General features: G+C 43.6%; 1 protein-coding gene across 9 annotated transcripts in view; it reads left to right on the forward strand.

The window, feature by feature from the left end:
* GARNL3 (GTPase activating Rap/RanGAP domain like 3) overlaps nucleotides 1-26512 on the forward strand; it is a 117364-nt gene that overhangs the window by 82634 nt on the left and 8218 nt on the right. For all 9 annotated transcript variants that reach the window (XM_059715787.1, XM_059715786.1, XM_059715790.1 and 6 more), the window contains 11 exons: nucleotides 167-212; nucleotides 2147-2253; nucleotides 3949-4064; nucleotides 8650-8754; nucleotides 10649-10723; nucleotides 11244-11355; nucleotides 12014-12112; nucleotides 19320-19436; nucleotides 19880-20055; nucleotides 20411-20569; nucleotides 24786-24852. In XM_059715787.1, the coding sequence (XP_059571770.1) occupies nucleotides 167-212; nucleotides 2147-2253; nucleotides 3949-4064; nucleotides 8650-8754; nucleotides 10649-10723; nucleotides 11244-11355; nucleotides 12014-12112; nucleotides 19320-19436; nucleotides 19880-20055; nucleotides 20411-20569; nucleotides 24786-24852 (1179 nt within the window). The remainder of the gene's footprint in view (nucleotides 1-166; nucleotides 213-2146; nucleotides 2254-3948; nucleotides 4065-8649; nucleotides 8755-10648; nucleotides 10724-11243; nucleotides 11356-12013; nucleotides 12113-19319; nucleotides 19437-19879; nucleotides 20056-20410; nucleotides 20570-24785; nucleotides 24853-26512) is intronic.

The raw sequence follows: 26512 nt of genomic DNA on the forward strand, positions 1-26512 counted from the left end.
TCCCAGAATAATATACATGCATAGTATAGAATGATATAAAAAGTAATAAAGTGATTTTTATATTTAACCATACCATCTGACTTTCAGCAAAGTGGACATTTACAAAATGCAAGTAAACTTCATATCCATGAAAACAGTGGATTAATTTCTTTAACTTTCATGGCAGATATTTTTGCCTTAGTGAGATATAATAAGCAAAATGATAGTTACAGGTAGGTGGTTTTTTAATCAGGTTGCTCACTTTGTTAGTCTGATGTGACAGGAGCAGCAGCAGATTATTCCTTATTGCTGATGCATCAAACTACCAGTAAGGGAAAAGAACCACACAAAGGGGCATAAACTGGCTGTGAATACATTTTTACGTTTGAAATCCAGGGAAACAAGATTTATTACCATCAGAAGAATCAGATTCTGGAATAGTCTTCATATACACATGGGGTGGGAGAAGATGAAGAGGGAGGAATATCCATTGCTTTTAAGATGGTGCGTAATCAGTTTTTTAAAGGGAGTACACTACATAGTTTTCTGCAGTAACAGTGGACCGGATTCACACCAAAGGATGCTGCTTCCAGGTCCTGTTTAAATTCATGAACTGTTTTAGTTTAAATCATCATAGTGTGAATGATTAATGGTTCTATGCCTGCACATAAAGCATTTAGACCAGTGGCTTTAAACCTTTTTTCATTTGCAGACCCCTAGAAAATTGTGAGTGGAGGTGCAGACCCCTTTGAATTGCAAATGGTGGTATTCACATACTTTTGATTGATCATAGTCATTTTTTGCAGACCCCTTAGACATAGCTTGTGGACCACCAGGGGTCCATGACCAATGGTTATTTTCCCTGTAAATAATGCATCACATATACTTTGTGCTGTACTGCCTAAGCAGGCAACTTAATTAAGTCTTGCTTCAACAATGTTAGAGGAATCTAGCATCGTTCTGTTTGTTTGCTTGTTCCTTACCTGATTAAATGTAGGCTCCCAGAAGAAGCCAATATACTAACCGTAGGATATCGTCATACTTCATTCCTTGTCTACTTTGATATGTGGACCTAGGCTTTTCTTTTAACATGTTGGGGGGTGGGGAGGGGTGCAGTCAGTAAGGTGTAGGAGGCAATGTATATTTTATCTTAAAGTTAGACTATGAAATGTTAAGCTTTTTCATACGATTGTCCACATGAATTATGCCTCTGAGGCACAAATGCTACAGGCATGCAAGATTGCTCTTCACAGAATCCTGGGTCTTTTAGGGCCATGCTTGCTTGCTGGGAGCCCTCATGACTGTTGTAGCTGAGCAAATTGGGGAAGGACGGTCTCAGTTGCCCCTCAGTTTTTTCTTACTGTTTACAGCTCTACGCTAGAACCCTGCTCCATCCTTGTGTCTTGTGAAAGAGAAGAGCTAGAACTATTGTTATTCTAATTGTTAGCTAATAGCTATCAAGGATGTTATGTTAATTGTAATTAGGCTAATTATGCACAACATTTTAACTAAAATTAAATTAGTTTTCCCTTCAGAAACAGGGCAGTAAGGTTCTTCCACCACACCTTGCTGTCATCTCCTGTACACAAGCCCAAAATGACTGTATGGAATGTACAATATTCAAGATATGCCCCTCATATGATAAGGCAAAAGCCAGGGATGGTGTCTATTCTAGAGCCTTATTGTGTTTAGAATGGGTCACGTGCCCAAGGGCTGTTCTCGGTGCAGCACTGTTTGACGCACGCCCTTGACAGCTAAAAAGGGCAGTTGTTTTCTAGAGACACTGATGAAAAAGGCCTCTCACACAGTCAGATGGAGAAACCACCTCATGGCCAGTTCTGCTCTTGTAGGACTGCAGTGTGCTGTAGTGTCAGCCCAACTTCTGTCTAGGTGGACAGGCCTGGCTTCCACTTTGACTCAGGACACAGGTCATCCTGCTGTCCATTGTTCTGGAAGAGTCCCACTTAAAGTACTTGTAGACGAAGGTACTTGTAAGGGTGATATAACGTAACTTAACCCCACATGAGTATTGACATCTGATAGCTCTGTAGAAAGGCTGACATTTCCCAATAGCAGTTTCTAGCTCTTGCATGCCTCTTCAAATCTGATGTCTCTTGTAGGTAACTTTCAACCCAAATAAATAGTTTTGTTTTATTTTTTTCATTAGGCTGAAAATATTTTCAGAAGAAAGTGTACCTCTCTTTGGGCCACCTCTTCCATCTCCACCTGTGTTTACAGATCATCAGGAATTCAGGGACTTTGTGCTAGTAAAATGTAAGTCAGTCTTTTTAATGCTAACAGTAATTTTAACTCCTAGGGTCAAAGCCTATTTCACCTTGACAGGCCCATGTGGCGCTTGCGTATGCTCAGAAGGCCCTGTTTTCCTGTGCCGGCTCTTGCATAGGATTGCTAGGGACCTGCTCAAATTGAGGACGTAGGTGGCCTGTTTTGCAGGTACATCATGGGGCCAACCGCCATTTTTGTAGGCTTTCTGTGGCAGGGTGCCCCTCCCCCATGCCTCTGATTGGCTAAGGGGCCCTAGTGGCCTTGCCGCTGATTGGCTGAGCGGCCTGTCCATTTTGCAGCCCTGCCCCCACCACTGATTGGCAGAGAGGGGTGGGCCCACACAACAGGCAGCCCTCCCAGCCCATCAGCAGTGAGGCCAACAGGGCCCCTCAGCCAATCAGAGGCATGGTGGGGGGAGGGGCACTGCCCGAATAAGCCTGCAAAAATGGCGGCCGGCCCCACGATCTACCTGCAAAATAGGCCGCCTTCCTCCTCAATTTGAGTAGGTCCCTGGCAATCCTGTGACAATTTGGCGCATGCTCTGGATAATTCCTAGCTCACGGCTTGGTGGTTGGGAAGTGAGAGGTGAAGCTTCAAGCTCCCTCTTGGTGAGCGGGTCTAGAAATCTGGGTTTTGTACTCTGTGGGCAAGGCCCTAACCGCTAGGTGATTGGGATGAAAGGTCTTTTGCTGCTGTGGCTGCCTCGTTTTGGGCAGACAGGAAAACAGAATCAGGAAATAGCTGCGTAAATGCCAGCGTTGGCACTTACACAGCTGTGTAGATGCTATTTCAGTGCATAGTGGTGAAATAGGATTTGGTTTTAATCGGTTTGGGATAATGTAGATTACATACGATTTCAGTTTTGTAATGTCACAGTGAATCCATATAAAGGCTTTTAAAAGTTTAACTGTGTTAATATCAGTGCTATGTCAGTCCTCAAACATTTCCAGTTAGTTCTAAGAACCAAACGCCCTGCAATCAGTGCTTCCCAAGTTACCAGATCTGAACTGGTATGTACATTTCATTTGACCTGTTACTTAACTGTTCAGATTAGTTAGGAGATTGAGATGTTTGGTAGAGAATTATTATTGCTCTTTTGGCCTTTAGAACTAAACAAATAACTCTAATTACTTAGGAACAATCCTGTTAGAAAATGGCAGATTACCTAGCTTTTAGGAAACTGTTTTGCCAATTACAGCAGTACTTAATGTGCTCAGGCATTGCAGTGACTTCAGTAGAGCCACAAAGAATGGTAATCTCTTCACTGTGACTCTAAAACATAGGAAAACCGAACTGTCCGTGACATTAACAGTTCTGTGGTACTCTTATATATTATCTGAGGAATTCAGCGTGTTTGAGATCCAGGAAATGAGTAATTTTACATTATTTGATTTTGAAATGGTACTTTTCAGGAATTTCAGGATTCAATGGCATCTTTTTAAGTAGAAAGAATGATAGCAGCTAGATAAAGTTTAGAAGCTCAACGACAAACAGGCTTTAGAAAAATTGGTTGTAGTCATGATGACAAAACAACCACATTTTCTAGTTCAGAACTGTGTAATAATGTGCAGCTAATCCAAATTAGTAACAATAAAGTGAGTTGTAAAGAGAGAACTTGGATTCAGTGAAAGGATATGAAACCCCTTTTAAGTAACATGAGTCCTTTTATTCACTGTGCTTTAGTAATAAATGGGGAAAAAGCCACCTTGGAAACTCCAACATTTGCTCAGAAACGGCAACGCACTCTGGACATGCTGATTCGCTCTTTATACCAGGACCTCATGCCTGACCTACACAAGGTAAATGCAAGCTCTGAGCGATCTCTATGCACTTCATATGTTGCCTCCTATCCTTGTTGGCATGTAGGGTGGCCTGTTGTTCAAGAAGACATTCTTCTCAATTTCCACACTAAGCTGAATGAGAAAGAGATGATTTTCCATTTTATGTCTCTTAGGAAAGGATCGTCTCTGTGACTGTTGAATATCAAAGACTCTTGTAATCTGGATAATTTTACGTTAGTAAAGGAATAGGAAAGGAGTGCAGACCAGGTTTTAATTACTATAAGAACTGCAGCTGCACACAGATGTATATAATGCCTATCCTAGGAAAATCATTCATTCTGGTGTGACTATAAATGGTTCCTTATTGTGCGTTGAACATGTACAAAATCAGAGGGCTTTTTCTTCCATTTATTTCTCTTAGTTTAGCTAAACAAGGCAGTTTTATATTTCCATATCCACAAACTGCGCAACAGATTTTTACAATCTTAGATGCAGAGAGATTAAGAGAGTGGGTATTTTGTTTATCAAAAGGCCATCTTTATTTCAGGTGGAGTCTGCAGGAATGAGGGAGATGAAGAATGATAATCTTTGAAAATTGGATGACTTTTAAAGAGAGTCAGTGGAAAAGTGTGCCCGTCAAAGTTGGCCGGAAAATTGTTGACAAAAGTTTTTTATCGGAGTTTGCTTATTAATCAATTTCAGCAAAATTCTGCTGTTGCACTCGGGCAGGTTTTTAATTGAGCTCTGTCTGTCTGGCATGTTCCCATCAGTAACTCTCCTGGTGTGCTGCTAGCTGGCTTGCTCAGCTCCTGGGTAGTTCACCTCGTGGACAGCTGGGGAGGCTGGGCTTCCAAGTTCCCAGTTCCTTGACAGGTCTGTATCTTCCTGCTCTTTTAGGCTCCTGGTTGCTTTACAGTCCAGGCTACTGCTCTCTAGGTTCCAAGACAGCCCCTCAGAGCTGGGGCTTCCATGGTTATTTAGTCCAGGTCAGTTGGGTGGGTGGTCTTGCCTGCCGTGTCACTTGCAGTTTGCAGGGTGCCTTGCTTTGATGTGGCTTGCCACAGGGTCTCTGCAGAGCTGGGTAAAGAATGGTGATTCTGTTTTGTAGAGACTTTTGAAATTTTCATGTTTCATTCTGAAGTGGAATGAAATTGAATTTCAAAATCTTCTACAAAATGGAATGACTGCTCTCTGTTCAGCACAACCATTACTATGACTTTAAATAAGTATTTTAGTCTGTTGCCTCGTTTCCCAGTGAGTGTTTGAATGTTGGGAACATTAAGAGTGCTAGCATCTCAGGACAAGAGGCTTGTTTAGAAGCAGTAGGGTGTTGGTTCTGCACTGCATTGCGTGCACAAATGGGTCTGGTGGGTTCTGGGAAACAGCATTGATTGTCACCTGAGAAAGAGGATTTACAAGCTTGCTACGTGATTATCAAAAATTTGCCCTAAAGAAGTGGGTGATGCTTGAGCGAGAGAGAAGACTCGTGCCTGTTCTTAACTGTTCATTGGCAGGGGCAGGTCAGGAGTAGGAGGAGAGCCTGTAAATTGTTGGTGTTAGGTGCGTGTCAGAAAAATTGTTGGGAAGACAGATCAGGGTTTTATTGGCAGGTTTCAGAGGTAGCTGATAAAGAGGTTTGAGTTTACTGAAAGGACACTCAGATTGGAGATTTATGGGAGAAGAAATTTATGAATGGTTGCATTGGACTTTAGGTCCTGAATGTAGGACATAGCATGTGTGTACAGGAAATAATAATACAAGCTTCTCATGCTCACTGATCCCCTCTATTTTGACTGACTTCAGCTTGTGAGGGAGACTTCTTGTCAGGGTGGAAGAAGAGCTTATTATCCAAGGACAAAATGCTAGGATGGTGTTCTAGGTCTGAATTTCTTGGCAAGTTTCAAAGGACATCTCCAGCATTATCACAGTATCAGTAGCAGCTGTAGTTGCCATTTCTAGAGCATTTTGACTCCAATCACCAGGTATTGCAAAAGAGGTTCAAACTGCAGCAATGGCCTTATGAGCGAAATTCATGCCAGGACCACCTTATACTACCACAAGAAAAGAATCACTCTTTGGTCCTGGCCTGACTTTTTTTTTTGGCCTGAACTGGTCTCAGATGTAATTGTTCACTTGTTAGTGTTCCCCCCCAAGACCTCAGTCATCCTCTCCAGAAATTTTAACAGGATATTTTAAGGGCATCTTATATTACTTCTGCCAGGCAAAAGCATTCTGCAGATAATCAGGATTATTCATATATTTTGGTAATAAATATTTTTAGCAAAGAGATGCTCAAAATAGAAACCGTACCGTCTTAGAATGTATTAGGTAATGACTCTGTTGCCTCCATTGTTTTATGACAATTTGCATTTTATAGGAGCTTTAGCAAGAACTTTTTCCTCTTAATGAGACATTTCTTCTACACTTGACATCTGTAGAGCTACTACAGAGAGCCTCATACATAACTTTATAAATGATTATTGTTTGCTGTTGGCCTCTAATTCTGTTGCATGATTTGGTAGGGCAGCCTAACAGTTGTTATTTAACTACTAGTCAGTTGCCCATTGAGAATGATGGGCGGTGGAGGGGTGGGGGGGAATGGAGTGCCGTCCTGCCTCTGGCCCCATGTTCCCCCCCACCCAGTCCAGCTCCGTGTGCCCCGACTACTCCACCCCACGGTGCCACTGCCTCTTAGACGTTGGGGGGGGGGGGCAGAAGCTTGCATGTGGCGGCTGCAGCCACCACCCAGTACCCCGCACTGCCACTGCTGTGCATCCAGCTGTGCACAATCCCCTCCCTCCCTGCTGTTGTCAGGGCCCTGCAGTGGTGGGGTGCTGCCACTGCGCGCCCCCCCTCCCCTTCCCGCTTCCCTCCCCACCACCTCCCGCTCCCTGCCGGCTGTTGTTGGGGCCCAGCAGCAGTGGCAGCAAGGCCGAAGCGGCAGGGTGAGGCCAGTGCTGCGCCACCAGCACCCCACACTGCTGTCTGCCAGGACCAGGGTAGGGGGAGGGAAGCATTCCCCCAGCGACGATGCGTAGGGGGTCAGTGTGGGTGCATGCGCACCCTCTGAGTGTGGCAGTGCATCCCCTACAAAAAGGGGAGTCATTGCTCGCCACCCTGGCACCGACACCGCCGGTGGCATCTGTGGGCAGTCCATGATCCCCACTGGCGGCTCGGCACTTGCCCCGCCCCCCCTTACCCACTGACAGCGTCAGCAGTGTCTGCAGGAGCTCCCGCTTACCCCCGCCACACTCCCGCCACTGCCATGCCCCCCCAGCTGCCGGGGGCATACATCACTCATGCTTTCCCCACTGTTCTCTCTGCCCCCCTTGGGCAGCACCCCTTGCTGCTGCCGCCTCCGGGGAGCAGGGCCGAGGGGGAGGGGCAAAGCCAGCACTGCTGGCCTTGCCCCCCTGCTCCGTTCGCTCTGTTGCTGCTATTGTGGCAGTGCTTCGCCACGCCGCCACCGCTGCTGCCCCCTCCTGTCTGGAATGTTCTTGGAGCACTCTGATGAGTTGTTTCAGACAACCAGTCGGAGTGTGAATAAAGCATTACGGACAGACAGACACACAGACTAAGGCTTTTATAATATTAGAATACATCCTGGCATCAACCGCGTTAGAAGGAGTTGCTTGTCAGTCACCTGGAGAAGGATCCATACAGTAATTACTGGAAGAGAAATTTCTTACGTTAGCTCTTGTTCTCTGAGAAGTTTTGAGTGTTGTGCATCCAGCTGTGCACAATCCCTCTGGTCAGGCCACAGCTGGAGTACTGTGTCCAGTTCTGGGCACCCCACTTCAAGAGGGATGTGGACAACATGGAGAGGGTCCAGAGGAGGCCACCCGCATGGTCCGGGGACAGCAGGGCAGGCCCTACAATGAGAGGCTACGGGACCTGAACCTGTTCAGCCTTCACAAGAGAAGGCTGAGGGGGGACCTTGTGACCGTCTATAAACTCACTAGGGGGGACCAGAAGGATTTGGGGGAGACCTTGTTTCCCCTAGCGCCCCCAGGATAACAAGGAATAATGGCCCCAAGTTGTTGGAGAGTAGGTTTAGATTAGTCATCCGTAGAAACTACACAGTTAGGGCGACTAGGATCTGGAACCAACTTCCAAGGGAAGTGGTGCTGGCTCCTACCCTGGGGGCTTTAAGAAGCGGCTCGATGCCTACCTGGCTGGGGTCATTTGAGCCCAATTTGCCTCCTGCCCAGGCAGGGGGTCGGACCTGAAGATGTACAAGGTCCCTTCCGACCCGACTTCTATGATTCTGTGATACCCAGGTTCTGTGATGTCCCTTCCTTCCCCATGAATGGAATCCTCTAGCTGTGCACGTTCTGTGTTGGTAAAGGAACTGTATGTTAAACCTCTTTGTAACTCTGGTGTGAGGTTGAATTAAGGTTGGCCATAGGAACCTGCAGAGGTTAAACTACATGCTCTTGGTTTTATCAGAAGATTTGCACTCAGAGGAAAGTTACTTTTGCTATTAAGGTAAGTTTATGCAACAGAAAAATGTTGAAAGAACATAGCAAAATCAGGTAACGTCAAATTAAATTGTGGGAAAAATAATATAAAATGCTTGGTTTGGTAATACTTTCTATTTTAGAACATGCTTAATCGGAGGTCCTTCAGCGATGTATTACCAGAGTCCCCAAAATCAGCACGGAAGAAGGAGGAGGCCCGTCAAGCGGAATTTGTCCGACTCGGTCAGGTAGGCTTTATTTAGAAATTATGGATCAAATTCATCATTGGTGCAAGTTGGCTGGTGGGTGTAATTACAGCAAAGATGAGCGTAGTTCTCTGTGGTCAGAAACAAACTTGCTAGATCCATGTTGTGTAGCTTATCTGAAGTAGAAAAATAGAAGTAAACCAAGCTGTTGGCTGCAGTTTTTGCTGTTCTGAATCTTGGTGGTGTCCTGCTGATTGGAGAAATAGTGTCCTTTGATGTAAAATCTGCAGCAAACAGTTGAGTGGCTCATCCTTTGTTTGACATCTCGCTGTTAATTAAGCGGGTTGCAAATCATCCCTTTGCAAAACATCCAGGTTTTCCTATACTTTCAGGACTCAATCTGGCAGAGGAAAGTGAACTGTGTTTAATCTATTTTAAGCTACGAAGGCATTGAATGCTTATCTAAATCATTTCCTTTATTTAACAAACTGGCAAATTGGATTTTGAGAAACAGTTACAAAAATGGTTCTGGTAACTCAAATTGATGCAAGTGAGACCTTGATGAGTACACATAATTGGGAAAATTGTATAGTGTTCAAGTACAGATTCAATTTACAGTCTTTGCTTTTTACTTTACCTTTAAAATAAATGAACACACACTGTGGGGAATTTGAAGGCTGAAAATTAATCAGTTGCATAGGCAACAACATAAAATGAGGGAAGCAGGGTTAAATTGGAAACCAAACACAATTGCATTTACATGTAGGATAATTATTAGTGGACCACTTATTAAGGAAGGTGATTACAATAAAAATTATACGTAAATGAGTTTAAGATGTTTACTATAGGTTTGTTTCTGGGGAAAGAATGAATAGAGGAGGTTAGGAAGCTACCAGAAAACAATGATTAAAACAAACACCAAAGGGGATAAGTATGTTTCTATAGGATAGAATATTTGGTTTAGAACCTAGCCTTTGGCTGAGGTACCCACTCTTCAATAATACAGCCCAGGAGAAAGTGGTGCAAAGGTATATGGATGTGTTACACACACATACTGAACTTGGGAATCTAACAGACCAAATAAGCGTTTTGTATTGCTTGCTTAGAATTAGTTTTCCAATAAATTATTAAAAGGAAGTTACTCCACAGAGAAGCACTTTAAAAAATAAGTGCCTTATTTAATTTACACTGGTTTCATGCATCTGTTGCATTAAAACACTGCTTCTTAATTTAGCTGTGAAGTTCTTTGTCCGTGATAATGCAGGAGGAAAAGCTTATTTGAATTCTCTTGTTTTTCATCACACTGATGTTTAATACTTGCAAAGCCTTGCTGTAGCATTCTTTACTGTGTGCTAAGTATTTCTGACAATCACTGTGCGTCTATCCATTTGTATAGTGAAGAGTTTGTGTAGTGATTGTGTTCATGACGATAGTTTTCATCATTATATGAAATTGATTATATAAGATTTTTTAGTACCTCAAAATGTATTTCTGGGAATGTGACCTTGCAGGCATAGCACCAACTCTCCAAGTGAAGGGCCTGCTTCCAGTTAGCTTGCTGAGAATTTTTGGTTATGTTGGAGTGTAATTGTAGTCATGGTGGTCCTGGAAATATCCCAGAGGCATATTTATTGGACCAAACATGTAGCTAGTCCCATAAAAGATATCTGCATAGTAATTTTTTATTGTTTGAAGTTTTCTCCAGTGAGATATATATAGTAGTTCTAACCCTTCAGTAACTGGACTAATCTCTGCTTAAGACACATGAAACAGCTATTTTTCTCATGTAGAAATTATTGTCATCCAGAAAGTCAAGAACTGGAACTGTTTTAATTAATCTGAATTTGCTTCTCTCGGCTTCCCAATATTTTAGTATTTATGCATTGGTGTTACTGACAGGAAACATATTTTAAATAAAATTTCTATCTTGGTTAAGGCACTGAAACTGAAAAGCATTGTAAAAGGGGATGCACCAACTAGTTTGGCTGCGACAGGCCTGTGTAAAAAGGAGGTAAGTGGACCTTTGTACTTGATGCAGTGTAAAGTCATTCAAAAACTTTGCCTTCCAGATGCAATTTACAATGTATTTGTAATTGGATGCAATAAGAGCAAAGAGAAAGCATCTGCTTCTGCACACTTGAATGCAGGAAAGTCAAACTGTTCACCTTCTACACCTCTGAGAGCTTACCATATGTGGTCTATTTTGAAGCGAAGGATCGTGTTGTATACAAAGTGTTATCTCACTCTGCAGTTGCAAGATGTGACCTACCAAAGGGTATTCCATCTTAGAGTCCCAGAAATGTACCTTGCATTTATTAATCTGCTATACCAGTTGTAGAGAATACTGCCTCCTCTAAGGAACAGACCAAGCCCTGAAATTTTACCTCCACAAAGTACAACACTGATTAATTTATTCTGTCCCACCAAAGTGTCCATATGTTACTGTTTTAGCCAATGTTTTTTGCATTTTCTCTGTTTTATAAACTTAGTGCTTCCTAGTATAATTATTGCCTACCCATATTGTTTTACAGCCTTGGGAGTCCCAGTGTTTCTGCAATAATTTTCCTTATGAAGTTGTTTGTGCGGATTCTTGGGGCCAGTCCTTGCTAGTTTCTACAGATGTTGGCGTTCTGCTTATAGATGGTCAGTGAATGATCCAACACTTGTCTAACAAGTTACTAAAACTGACTCAGTAGCCCCTATTTAGATGTTAGCAGCTGATCACTAATGAAGATCGTTAACATTTCATGTGTATTTTCAAACATCTTTACTGTCAGGGCTTTGTAATTTAATAGCATAATTTTGCTCCACACCAAAAACTGGGCAAATCTGGGTCGTTTTGTTAATCCATTTTTAATGCAGGTTTCTGAACATAGTCTTGACAGTTTGAAATCATTTCTTAAGCCAAGTCCAAGTTTAAACAGCATCCAAGTGACCTGCCTGGACTTCTCAGTCCTCGATCCTTTTTTTCCTATCACTGATTTTGTGGATCTGACTCCTTTTCCCATGTGTGCCATATATGGCAGGGAATTACATCAAGGGCCATTGGTTCTCAGGGACTTTTCTCAAACTTTCTGAAAAAAAGCCTTTTTTAGGCATGCATGATATGCTCCTCTTGGAAGAAAGTACTGTCTCTGGTACTGTACAGGAAACAGCTGTACACTGCTGCTTTATTTTCACATTAAAAAAACCAACAACAAACTTTGCTGTAAGCAACACATTCCGTTAATATTACTGGTCCAGACAGTGTAGAGTTTTAAAGAAATTCATTCTAACACTTAGTGTCATGTTTTCTTTCCAGATGGCCAGCCTTCAATACAAGTATTTGATAAAACTCTCCAAGTAAAGCAGATGCACGTGCTGGAAGCTTTGGATCTTCTGATTACCAGAGCAGACAGAGGTAGGACTCTCTAATCCCTTGTTTCCCAGACTGGGGTACTCGAGGGGAAGAAAGCAGGAAAATGAGAAATATAAAATGAGAAAAAGGAAGAGGAAGGAAAAATGAAGAGCTGTACAGTAGTTGTTAGGTTGCTGACGAGATTACAGTGTAGTCAGTGGTATAAAGCATTGGTTTTTATTAGCCATATCATGGAATTAAAGGGGCGTGCACAGCATTAGAGCAAACTAGAAAAGGAGCACGTAGCCCAGGATTATTTGTGAACCACTGCCCTAACAGTTCCTCAGTTCTAACATGAATGTGTTTGGTGTGTGTTTGATGGAGTGGTCAGTGGATGGTAACAGTTGAAATCTTGGCTTTGAGAATGCTGTTGCATTTTGGCAGTAATTGTCTTCTAAAGGTTTTGTGTATTTTGCTTTCCCCTGCTATCTTTATTAGTGGTTAGCACAGGTAGCTGCATCTTTCTTTCATTGCTTTCTTTGAATCTTCCCCAAATCTTCTGCTTTGACAGTTTCTGGTCCACTGATGCAAGAACAAGTTCAGTAGTTAGTATTTTTGCCAGAAGAGATCCCAGTAATTAAAAATGAGATGCCAATATGCAGTTAATTGGGAGTGTCTAGTAGTATTAATGGGCAAAACCAAGTCAGTTAATTTTCAACTTTGGACCTTAGAATGACCTGCCATGCTTGCAAATTGCTACGTGGAAAATATCTAGCATGCCAAAGTTATTTTTGTCAAAATAAGTCTGTGTGCCTGTGTGTAATGTATATTCAGTTCCGTACCTTACACCTTACCCAGTCTCCTCTTCCACCCCTCTCAAGCAACCCTTTTCACAAGAACCTGTTATAAAAAGTAGCCTTGTTAGGAGGCATACTCAGGTGAGCAAAGTAATACTTCAACTCCAGATATGGTCACATCCTGAAAAAGGGGGAGCTTAATTTTGCTTTGGACCTGGTAGAGACTAAACAGAAACATACCACGTCGGGTTCAGAATGGTGACGCTTACCTCCAGTTCTCTCTTCAGATTCACGATGGGTTTGTGGTTGATAAATGTATAGGATACATATTTCCACATAGAATTATAAAAAAATAGCCGTGAAAGGAACCTCAAGAGGTCATCTAGTCCATCCCCTTACTCAAAGTAGGACTATCCCCAGCTATCTCATCCCAGCCAAAGCTTTGTCTAGCCTTGTCTTAAAAACCTCCAAGGATGGAGATTCCACAACCTCTCTGAGGGTACATCTACATGCGCAATTAATGTGAAGCAATAAACTCTGGAACAATAAACTCCAGAGTTTATTGCTGCTTGAACGTGCGCCCAGGAGTGCAGTATGTTAAGCCAGGTTGGAGCAGCCCTGGCTGGCAGGAAGCCTGAGGGGTCAGACTGCCAGCCCGGGGCTGTTCCCCCCCAGCTCAACATGCTACAGAGGGGCTAGCTGAGGCACGAGGGTGCTTCAGTGCAGGGCTAGCCAGCAGGCAGCCAGCCCCAGGGCAACATCTATACGTATACTACTGAGGAGTTTTTTTACTCTGCAGCAGGATAGTACTGTATTTACAAATATTGTCCTGCTGTAGAGTAAATTAGTTTACTCTAGCTTGATGGGGGTGCACACGTAGACACCACGACATTTTCTGCACAGCTGATTAGCCTACTGCACGGTAAACGTCTCATGTAGACGTGCCCTGTGTAACCTGTTTCAGTGCTTTACTACCCTCCTGGTGAGAGTTTTTCCTAGTAGCTAACCTAAACTGCCCTTGCTGCAGCTTGAGCCCATTGCTCCTTGTGTTGTCCTCTGCCCCCACTGAGAACAGTCCAGCTCCATCCTCTTTGGAACTATCCTTCAGGTAGTTGAAGGCTGTTATTAAATCCCCACTCAGTCTTGTCTTCTCCAGTCTAAATAAGCCCAGTTCCCACAGCCTCCCCTCAGAAGTCATGTGCCTCAGCCCTCCTAACCAGTTTTGTTGCCCTGTGCTGGACTTCCTCCAACTTGTCCACATCCTTTCTGAAGTGGGGAGCCCAAAATTAGACACGGAATTCCAGATGTAGCCTCACCAGTGCCGAATAGGGGGGAAGAATCACTTCCCTCAACCTGCTGGCAACGCTCCTACCAATGCAGCCCAGGATGCCATTAGCCTTTTTGGCAACAAGGGCACCCTGTTGGCTCATATTCAGCTTGTTATCCACTCTAAGCCCCAGTCAGTCCCCAGCCTGTACTGGTGCATGGGATTGTTCCATCCTGTGTGCGAGACTTTGCACTTGTCCTTTTTAAACCTCACGAGATTTCTTTTGGTCCCATCCTCCAATTTGTCAAGGGCTCTCTGAATCGTAGCCCTACCCTCCTACAGACCTACTACTCCCCCCCAGCTTGGTGTCATGCGCACACTTGCTAAGGGTGCACTCCATCCCATCCTCTGGGTCGTTGATGAAAATATTGATAACAAATGGCCCTAAGACTGACCCCTGGGACACTCCACTTGATACCAGCTGCCAGCTAGAGATAGAACCTTTGATTACTACCCTGTGAGCCCAACAGTCCAGCCAGTTTTCTGTCTGTCTTGTAGTCCATTCATCCAGCTCTTAATTCCTCAGCTTGCTTGCAAGAGTGTTGTGGGAGACGATATCAAATGCCTTGCTCACGTCAAGGTATATCACGCCCACTGCCCTCCCCACATCCACAGAGCCATTCATCTCGTCATTAGAAGGCAGTGAGGTTGGTCAGGCATGACGTGCCCTTGGTGAGTCCCTGCTGACTGTTCCTAGCCAACTTCTTCTCCCCCAAATGCTTAGAAATGGATTCCTTGAGGACCTGCTGCATGATCTTGCCAGGGACTGAGGTGAGGTTGACAGCTCTGTAGCTTCCTGGACCTTCCTCCTTCCCTTTCTTAAAGATGGGAGTTATATTTGCCCTTTTCCAGTCATCCAGGACTTTTTCCAGCCACCACGAGTTTTCAGAGTTGATGGCCAGCAGCTCTGCAATCGCATTGCCCAACTGTCTCAGCACCCTTGAGTACGTTGCATCCAGATCCATGGACTTGTACACGTCCAGCTTTTTTAAGTAGTCTCTAACCTGCTCTTTCACCACTGAGGACTGCTCACCTTCTCCTCAAACTGTGCTGCCTGGTGTAGCAGTCTGGGAGCTCACCTTGCCTTTGAAGACTGAGATGAAAAAAGCTATGAGCACTTAAGCCTTTTCTGCATCCTCTGTCACTAGGCTGCCTCCCCCATTCAGTAAGGGACTCACACTTTCCCCAGTTTTCCTCTTGTTCCTGACATACTTGTAGAAACACTCCTTATTACTCTTTACATTCCCTGCTAGTTACAACTCCAATTGTGCTTTGGCTTCCTGACTTGATCCCTGCATGCCTGAGCAGTACTTATATACTCCTCCCTGGTCCCTTGTCCAAGTTTCTACTTGTAAGCTTTCTTTTTGTGTTTTAGCTCACTGAAGAATTCTCTGCTAAGCCAGGCTGGTCTTCTGCCATACTTGCCAGTCTTCCTGCACATTGTTCCTGTGCCCTCAGTAAGATTTTTTTTTTAAATACAGCTAGCTCTCCTGGACTCCTTTTGCTGTCAGACTGGCTTCCCATGGGATCCTGCCCATCAGTTCCCTGAGTGAGTTGAAGTCTGCTTTTCTGAAGTCCAGGGTCTGCTCTCCTTCCTTCCTTTCCTCAAGATCTTGCACTCGATCATCTCAAGGTTGCTGCTGCTCAAGTTACCATCTACTACTACATTCCTCACCAATTCTTCCCTGTTTGTGAGCAGCAGGTCAAGAAGAGCATGGCCCCTAGTTGGCCACTCCAACACATGCACCCGGAAGTTGTCACCAGCACTCCCCAAAACTTCCTGGATTGCCTGCGCACTGCTATATTGGCCTCCCAGCAGATGTCAAGGTGATTGAAGTCCCCCATGAGAACCAGGGCCGGTGATCAGGAAACGTGTGCTAGGTGTTTGAAAAAAGCCTCATCTACCTCATGCTCCTGGCCTGGTGTCTATAGGAGACCCCCACCACAACATCACCCTTGTTGCTCTCCCTTCTGACCTGAACCCAGAGACTTTCAACAGGCCTATATCCAGTTTCTTACTAGAGCTCTGAGCAATCATACAGCTCTTTTATATAGAGTGCAGCTCCTCCTCCTCTTCTCCCTTTCTGTCCCTCCTGAACAGTTTTTATGTATCCAGGACAGTGGCCCAGTCATGCGAGCTCCTGACAAGTCTCTGTTATTCCAATCACATCATAGTTCTCAGACTGTGCGAGGACTTCCAGTTCCTTCTGCTTGTTTCCTAGGCTCCATGTATTCATGTACAGATGACTGAGGGTACAACTAACCAATAGCCCTAGCTTCTCAGGAAGAACAAGGAGGCCTCCCCTGTTTCCCACTCCTGCTTCTGCTTCCTCCAGATCACCCACTTACCTATTTACCTCAGGGCTTGGGACTCCATCCCCTGGCAAGTCTAGTTTAAAGCCCTCCTCACTGGGTTAAGAAGCCTGTCTGCAACATGCTCTTCCCTCTCTTTGCCAGGTGGATCCCATCACTTCCTGGCAATCCTTGGAACAACATCCTGTGGTCAAAGAAGCCAAAGCCCTGCTGGCGACACCCTCTGTGCAGCCATGCGTTGATCTGTAGGATGCATCCACTTCTGCCCAGGCCCTTCCCTTTGACTGGGAGGATTGAGAACACCACCTGAGCCCCTGTGCCCTTCACCCTTAGGCATCCACCTGTGATTTCATCGCACTTCAATCAAGTACTCCATCCATACCTCAAATTCGCTCCATCTGACTGACTGAATGTTGGCTATACTGTATTCTCTATGTGGATAGTCCAACATAACTTGATGCAAAGTTCCCTTGTCTACCTGCTGCATTTAAAACACTCCAGCCCTTTGCTCAGCTGTATTTAAGGTAGGTCTTACAGCAGTCTCAGCTTGCCATTCATCCATGTTCTGTTTCTTTTACCCAACAATCTTGACATTTCTCAAGAGCCTGTTACGTACCTATGGACCAGATAGTTGACTTCTACTTGGGATCTTAATATCATCCTCTGGGACCCATCAGGTCCCCCTTTGAACCTCTTTTCAGAATGTTGCTTAATGTTACTCTTAAAATGGGTTTCCTAGTTGCTGTCAGTTGAACCAGAAGAATGATTACAATCCCGGCATGCATCAGTGTCTGTCCCACTGGTGTTACATAGATGATTGTCTTCTTAGGTGGTCTCAAATTTCTATCTGAATCAGTCAGTTTGGGCATGGACAAGCATACATTTGGAGCAGTTTCAGAAGGGGGAGGAGAACTGCTGTTGAGAGGTTCTAACAGTTAGGGGTGCAGGAGCTAGGAGTGATACAAATGTGGCAAAAGTGCTTCAACTTTAACCCTGGTTGGAGAAGGGTTAAAACTGGAGTTGTTTGCTGCATTTGTATTGCTCCCCACTTGTTAGCAGTCTGGAACAAGAGCCCCCCGACCCCCACCCTCTTTCTCTTTTGAAGCCACTCCAAACAGATGTTTGTCCATGACCCCCGGTTACCTGTTTTCCTCCCAAGGCTGCATATTACATTACAGATGTGTGTTTTTAGAGCCTTACTTTTGCTGCATTGACAGAACCAAGTTGTTCAGACTGTCTTAGCAGTTATTTGTTGCTCCAGTCAGCAGTTCCAGAGGTCAGGCTGCCTTCTGACAAAGACACGCTCTGTTCATCAGAGACGATCTGTACATGTTTGTTGCCAGTTTGCTGAATATGAAGCGCTGCTCGAACAGTGATTGCTGACATCCTCTGCCTGCCTCGAAGTAGGCCATTTTGTTAAATTTGCAGGAGTCCTGTGGAGTGACTCAATAAGCATGATGCCTTTTGCACGGCCACTGGAGCAGCATTGCAGTCCCTGTTTGGCCTGCGCAATTGAGACGTCTCTTCTCCTGGAGTCCAATGGGATGCTCTTTGCTGGTAGTCTACTGTGAGACCTATGCTGACACAGTCAGAGAAGAATCGTTTCTTGCAGTACTACAGGAACTGGGTCTCTGAGATGCTGTGTACTGGGTGTGGATCTCTCCATCCAGCTCTGAGTCCTCGGCTAACCTGAGCTTCAGATTCCAGTGGAATGGAAGAAGGGTTGCAGCCCTTCCACTGTATGCTATTGCACATGAACACAAGGGAGGTACAAAGCTTGTGTGCAGACCTGACTGACTCTGCTGTTCGTGTGCATCTGTGCACCTGAAGCTGGATCTATGCTGACTACACCATCTCAAAAACTACACCTGCTAGGCAAATAATCATTCTTTTCCAGTTGGGTGGCAGGAAAATCCATTTTATTAAATGATCATAGCTGCTGCTTTATATAACTGAACTTCAAACACTTTCTCTTTGTTAGAAACTGAAAGTTTAGAAGTGGCAGTGAACGGGCGTCTACACGTGCCCCTACAACTCCTCTTGGAAGTACTAAATGACGGTGCAGTAACAGCCCATACTGCGCTGCACTGTGGTGGTACATGGTTATTTTAGCTGCTATGTCACTGTAGCACTGTGCTATAGCGAGGGAGCACATTGCTACGGTGTCGTAGCATCTCGTGTAAACATGCCCAGTGTGTTCATTTCTGCAGTTCTGAATACTAATTATTTGATATAAATTTGCTAAAATTGCCACATGGCTCTTTAAGGCAGGCTGAGTTTGTTTTAAGTTTTCAGAATATGCAGTGGACCAAGTAATCATAGACTCATTAGATTCTTTCTAAACAGAAAGGTAATGCTTCAGTCTTATGCTATAATTTATATTTATTCCATGTGAATTTTCATTATGTTGTAGTAACCAAGGTTCATTTTATCTCCAGTTCTCACCTTGTTTTTCACTGCGGCACTTGATGAAGGAAAGCTGATGTTCTGATTTGAATTAATCCGTTAGTCTCTGGAATTGGCTTTTATGTTGCTAGATTTAGTTTCATACCATGACCGATAATGATAGTTCTGTGCAGCTTTAACTGGAGAGATCCCCACCCTGTGGCAGTTTTATAATTTAAGTAGGATTCATAAGTATCTTTTCCTTCCTGTCACTATTCTGCTCATTCCCAAGCGCGTGTGGAGAGAATTGCCTCATTATAGCTGATTGATTGTGGCTGTGGCTCTCCATGTTCAGAACTGATGCTTTGGCAATAATACTGTCTTTGGAAAAACAAGTTTCATTCGTTGTTTTATCTTCCTGTTTCCCTGGTTCTCTCCAACCTGATAGGGAAGGATTCTCGACTTCTTGTCTTCAGGCTGAGTGCTGTACAGAAAGGCATTGAGACAAAGCAGATGGCAAAGAACAAGTATGACTGCAGAGAGAATAAACTGGAGAAAACCAAAGGTGATGGGAATGTTGTTTTGGAGCCCCAGTGCAGCCACTGTGCTGGAGGTCTCACAGGCTCCCTGGCGCTGATGCAGGAACTGACCCTTAGCCCTCTTTCCCTGAAAAGCCAGTTCTACATTGGGTTTTACACGGACATTGGTTTAGACTTATCCCAATTTCTGTGCGTTTAGTCCTTTACTCAATAAGAAATTGTTAATTTGCAAATTTCCGAGTGAAAAATAATTAGGTTTCGCTTCATAATGAACTCTGTTTGCTGCTTTTTTAAATGAATTTTGCTGTCTTTATTTATTTATTTATGCATTCATTGATTTCTATTACTGTAGTTCCTAGGAGCGCTAATCACATATCAAAACCCTATTGTACTAAGTGCTGTGGAAATACAGAACTAAAAAGCAAACCTGGCCCCAAAGAACTTACAATCTAGAACATTTTCTCCTCAGGCTGTCATTTGTATGCCATTAACACTCATCACAGCAGTGAGCTGAGGATTGTTGCGGCTATTCGGAACAAACTGCTCCTCATCACAAAGAAATACAATCGTTGCAACAGTTTAACCAACGCCTCTTTGATGTCACCTCCATCTGAATCACCAGTAGAGGAATTCCAGTATATCAGGGTATGTGCGAGTCAAATCCTAAAACTTATCTTCTTAGACTAGTCAGCATTCACCAGTGTTGCATGCTTCTGTAGGGGTACACTTCACCCTCTGAACCGTAGGGCTGGTTCAGGGAAGAATCCCAGCACCAGAGTTGCACTTGAGAAATTTTAACAGAAATCCTCCCTTTTCTTACTTGGGCTCTTGGGTGTTCATTAGTGACATTTACAATTGTACAACATGCATGCCGCCTACTCCAAAGCACAGAACATGGGATGCCACCTTTCGTATAAACTACTGCCAGTGAAGAATGCAGACCAATAGAATAATTTCTCTCATTTATTTCCATGTTAATCTAAAGTGATTTGCATTACAGGAGATTTGTCTCTCTGACACTCCCGTGATTATGACTCTTGTGGACGGACCGACTGGAGACAATGATAATATGATCTGTGTAGCATATCGGCATCAGTTTGATTTAATTAATGAAAGTACGGGAGAATCCTACAGGTTGCATCATGTTGAAGCAAGCAGGGTAAGTTTTCTGCATCAACAAATGGCTTACTGATGTGAGGACAAATAGCACCAAAACATTCTGTAGTTCTTGCATCCACTGTGGCCTCGGCCAAATTCAAAGCATCCTTTGGGAAGGATTCTCTCAGTTCCTTTGCTTTATACTTCAGTTCTCAAGCTGTTGCCTGTGCTTCCACTCAGCCTGAAACATAAGTTCTTTCTGGGGTACCTAAAAATACCTCATTTACTTGAATCTAAGACTAGGGTCCATCGTGTGTGTCCCCCCCCCTCCCCCCCCTTTACTTAACATGGGTGGTGGGGGGCCAGGTACCAGGAGCAAGTGGCAGGGGGACAGGCATTGGGGTAGGGGCAGGTGCTGGGTCATGCAAGCATGTGGGGGGGAGGGCAGGGGAGGGGCAGGCAGTGGGGGAGCAAGTAGTGGGTGGGACAGGCAGCAGGGGGCAAGGTGTAGGGGAGCCAAGGAGCAGTGTCAGGCTACTTGACTTCCCTACCGCTTTCTCCTCCTCCACTGTGGACGGGTGGGGGGATTTATTTATAGATTTCATAGACATTAGGACTGGAAGGGACCTCAGAAGATCATCGAGTCCAGCCCCCCCGCCCGAAGGCAGGAAGTCAGCTGGGGTCATAGGATCCCAGCAAGATAAGCATCCAATTTTTTCTTGAAGGCGTTCAATGTAGGTGCTTGAACCACCTCTGATGGCAAGCTATTCCAGACCTTGGGGGCTCAGACAGTAAAGAAATTCTTCCTTATGTCCAGCCTGAAGTGGTTTTGCAGTAGTTTATAACCGTTTGACCTCATCATCCCTTGGGGCGCTCTGGTGAACAAACGTTCCCCCAGATACTGGTGGTCACCTCTGATAAACTTAAAGGTGGCCACCAGATCGCCCCGAGCCTGCGCTTTTCCAGGCTAAAGAGCCCCATAGCTCTCAGCCTGTCATCGTAAGGTCTGTTTTCCTGCCCTCTGATCATGCGTGTGGCTCTTCTCTGGACTCTCAAGCTTCTCCACATCCTTTTTGAATTGTGGAGCCCAAAACTGGACACAGTACTCCAGCTGCGGCCTCACTAAGGCCGAGTACAAGTGGAGAATGATGTCCTGGGATTTGCTTGAGAAGCATCTATGGATGCAAGCCAGCGTTTTGGTTGCTTTACTAGCCGCAGCATTGCATTGAAGGCTCATGTTCATCTTGTGGTCAATGATGACCCCCAAGTCTCTTTCTTGCATAGTGCTAGCCAGCGTAGCACTGCCAAGCCTATAAGGATGCTGCAGGTTTTTCCTCCTAAGGTGGAGAAACTTGCATTTTTCAGTGTCAAACACCATCAGGTTCTTGTCCGCCCATTTGCTGAGCCTGTCCATGTCAGCCTGGATCGCCCTCCGAGGTATTTAGATTCTATACCTGGAAGATTCATAAGTTTGTTATAATTTTCCATGGATACAAACTAATTATTGGAGGGTCATTATAACTGCAGAGTTATTTTGGATTTAGGTAAATAAAGTAACTGTCCCCAAGAGAGGTAATCATTAAGATACTTAAAAGGAACACTATTCAGTAGAGAGACAAGTGGATGTGATTTATACAAATGCTTGTCTCTTGAACGTGGTTATACAAATACTTGGAGACTTTTCAAAAAGGGAACCACAAGGAGAGCAGGTGGTACCTACTGATTGTTGTGTGTCAGTGAGCTGAGAATCATTCAGATGTAGCAAAACCCTCTAGCTTTAGCACACCTTCATCCATGGATAAAGTTGGAGGGTTTTGCTACACTGGAATCATTCTCAGCTCATTCCCACATAAACAGATAATGCATACTAGCTGATGCCTTTTGAAAGTTCTCTAAGCATGTATGTATCCATGACCTTGGAGTCTGGAATATCACCTAGCCTTTGCCTTGTGTGTGCAGAGTAGGCACAAACTTCCTTCTCTTCTTTCTGGCCAAAAGGCTTGTCTCCCTTTTAGTGCATGTTCCCAAAGTGTGTTGAGATTCATATTCTAGTAGGAGACTCAACTTTTTGTTACCCACCACTTTTGAACTAACATTTTTATGTGGCTCTTAGTCTGATCTTAGAAGTTGCTGTCCAGTACAGTAATGAAACAGAGAAACAAGCAGCATCCGTATTGTAATTAAAGTGGCCAAAGTTTTCTAAATTAGGTGTGAAGTCAAACATTTAAATAAATGAATTGAGTTTTCTCAGTTGTTCAATACTGACAGCTTCTGACTGGTATAGACCACCAGGAAGTGCAGGCTCTCTGAAAATCAGGACATTCTTGTTTGTGCCTACATATGGATTTAGGTGCCCAACTTTAGACACTCAGATTTGAGCCATTTTCGAACTGACAGTCTTGCTCAAAATACAGATGGTTGAATTCTTTTCTGTTAGTGGCTTATCTTTTACATGTTTTGTGCTAGTGTATTGGTGCAAAAGAAGAGGGGCCAGGACTGACAGCCCTGGACGGTAATGTGTGGAGCAGGTACAGCATAGTGGATGGCAATGTGAACTTTCCTCATGCAACCCTGCCAATTTACTGAATGCTTGTTTTGGACATATTACTTCTAGAACAAGAGTGTCAATCCTATGGCCTGTGGGTCAAAATTAGCCTGCAGAGCCCTGTGATCTGGCTCCTGGAGCTGCCCCTTATGTTGTGCAGACCCTCCCCATGCTTAGTACCTGGATGTGTGCTGGTGGCACTCAGTGGGGCCAGGTCCCACACATGTGGGCAGGGGATGAGGTCTGTGGGCCTAATTCAGCCCATAGACTAGCTCCAAGCTTACTCATCTGGCTCGTGGGGCCCGATGAGTTTGACAACCTTGCTCTAGAAAATGAGAAACGCGCTTCATGCGTTGTGGTCCATTTAATCATTGTCTTTTATGCTAGGGATACCAACTAGTCTGCCAGTTAGTACCAGTTACTGTTGTTATGGCTTTGAGGAATTGGACTGACACTCGTTAAATCATTTCACATAGATTAGAAAACGGCTGCTGTTTGGTAACACCTGTCAGTTGTTAGTGATGGCATTGATATGTAAGCTTCCCTATCCTGTTACCCATTTCCTAAGACATGCAGTCCCGTTAACCCAATGTAAGCGTCCAGGATGATCTGAGATTTTCTGGCTAAAGGAATGTTGAGGAGACAGTCCTCATTGTACTGATTTTTTTTCTCTTTTATTTATAGTATTTTTCTTTTATTATATTGCCAGTTTATTTTATTAATCCAGTACCATGCTGTAGTGGAAATTGGAAAGTATCTATGTAAACTAATTTTAGTCCATCAAGGGATTTACTTCAGGCTCATCCCCAGACTGTCCAATTTCAGTCCATATCCATTATGCCTGATTTATAGTTTTGATTATGCTGCTTGTAGATTTTCATTCTTCCTGGTTACTGCATTGCACATCATCACATGTGGTAGATTTATGGGAAGCTTCTTTGTAAGTGTTTGGATGTCATAGTTTAGTTGAAAAGGGTGGCTAGATGGTTCCAGTCTGAGGATTGTGCAACCCAGGCCTGTCTGACTCCCTGGCCACAAAGGGTTGAACTGTAGCCTGTGGGCTCCCACCTAGACATGACACCTGGGCAGGTACAGCCCCTGGCTTCTCAGAAGTTAGCTGCCCTAGTGTCATCCATACTGGGGGGAGAAAAAAACAACAAAAAAAACAAAACCACTCTTTCCAGTGTCCATATTGTCTTCATTCCAGGAATTCTCCACCTCTAAATTCTAGACTATTTTCCAAGTCATCAGGTCAGTTCAGTAATGTTTTATTATAATTTATTCATTAAATCTGAAAGAACTTCCTTATTGATATGCTTTGTCTTTGTGACAGAGGTTCTGATTATGTTGTTTCCACCCCACCTGTCCTGATGTGCAGTGTTTTTTTCTTTTTTTAACTTTTCATTTAGACAAGTTTCTTTGTTAGAGTAATATTTTTAGTCCTGTGGGGTGACACAAGCCAGTTCTGCTGAAATCTTTCCTATGCTGAATGATGATGAAGGCATAGGAAAAACTTGAGTGGAAAACAATTTGAATTCCCTGCTTTGAGTGCATTTACAATGAATGCAAAGTAAAGTCTTAGTTTTTCAAGGCTGCATTTAAAAAGGTGAAACTTTACTCCTACCTTCAGGTGTGCAATCCTTTGACACAGTGTTGCATTTTTTTTTCAAAATCAATTTGTAGTGACCAGAGTCTCCAATCTGCCCACTACTCTTACCCATTATCATTGCAGGTTAATTTTGTTGCAGTTATTGATGTATATGAAGATGGAGAAGCTGGTTTACTGTTGTGCTATAACTGTAAGTATGTTTTGATTTTACTTGGGCATTAGCCTGCTTAGGGCCTTAGTCTTAATATTATCAAGGAATAGAAAACAACAAGGAAAACAAGATGATACGCAGATGACAGACCAAGCAAAATACAGAACCAATAGAGGATGTGTGACATAGACTCGAAGGGCATGGACATACCTAAATTGTTGTCATACTTTTGGACATTGATCATTGTTTTCTTAGCATCCCATGATCCTTTCACAATCCCTTGCCAAGACCAAATGTGGTCTTTGTGATGTTTTTTCAGTCTAATATAGTGGTCTGCAACATTTTCCAGTCACAGACTGGAATGACCCAGCTCTGGTCCATAGCAGGCTAGTGCTAAGACCCAGCTGCTACCACCGTTGCTTCTCCCTGCTGCTTGACTGTGGTGTGGCATGGGCAAAGTTCTCAACCATTTGGCTGCATGGCCACAACACAATGTTGTGCGAGCGAAGCCCCCCTGCTGCCAAATGCTTCGCAGGCCAAATCCAGTAGCCCCACAGCCAGAGGTTGCCAACTTCTAGTCTAATATGTTTATGTGATGAGGAACTTGAGAGAGGTCTGTTGCTAGCAAAAACTAACCACATGAGTGAATGCTGGTAACCTTTCAGCCAAAATTCAAGAGAGTTCAATCAAACAATAGGAGTAAACAGAAAGGTTTGGGGATATCAGGTTAATTTTCAGTTTCATACAAATTCTCAATATGCTAATGCTTCTACCTACCAAAAATATTTCTTCCCTGATTGAAACTTTGACATTGTAGCTGCATTCATCCTTTTTAAGTACATTTCATTCCTTGACTTAGCTTATTCATTGCCATGGGGAATGAATCCTGTAATTTAGGAACTAGCTGGTGATATTTAGCCTGAACTGAGAAATCTCTGCTATAATTTTTTTTCTTTCAGCAGTCTATGAAACCATGTTTTAAAAAAGTCACACTTTTTGCAGTCAATGGAATGCTGCCTCTTACTGGTTGCCCTATCCTTTCTTTGATTCTGTAGTTTTTTACTATTGAAAACTAACATTATTTTTAGTTCAGTAGTAGCACTAATTTATGTCATTTAATTATTAGAGTAAGGGACTATGAAAGCACTTGCTGATTGGAAAAAATAAGGACGATAGAATTTTGACCTCTATTCCTGATATCTCACATATATGGCACAGTCTTTGTGGAATGTGAACTGTGCCAGTGTATAACTTCTGAAAAGGCAATTACTGCTGCCTGATTCTGAGGGAGATCTCAGTGGCACAGTATCTTTCCTGACTTGTCTCTAGCCACAGATAAGTAACAGAGAACTGGGAAAGTAGGTGAACATATGATTTCATAAATATTCCTGAATTGTAAAATACAGGGGTATAGGTTGTAGCTGTGTTGGTCTAAGGACACAGGCAGACAAGGTTTTTTGGGTAAATCTGATATCTTTTATCAGACAAACTTAGGTTTAAAGGGTATTTAAACCTGAAAGTGTGCTAAGAAGAATTTTTCCAACTATTTCAGTTGGTCTAATAAAAGATATCAGATTTACCCGAAGAACCTTGTCTGCCTATGAACTGTAAAACAGGCATATACTTATAAATGACAGATAGATGGTAGTTTTACATTTAGATTTTAACAAAAGAAGTGCCATATAGGGCCAGAAGAACG

This window comes from Alligator mississippiensis, chromosome 12, assembly GCF_030867095.1.
Source record: "Alligator mississippiensis isolate rAllMis1 chromosome 12, rAllMis1, whole genome shotgun sequence".
Lineage (NCBI taxonomy): Eukaryota > Metazoa > Chordata > Crocodylia > Alligatoridae > Alligator > Alligator mississippiensis.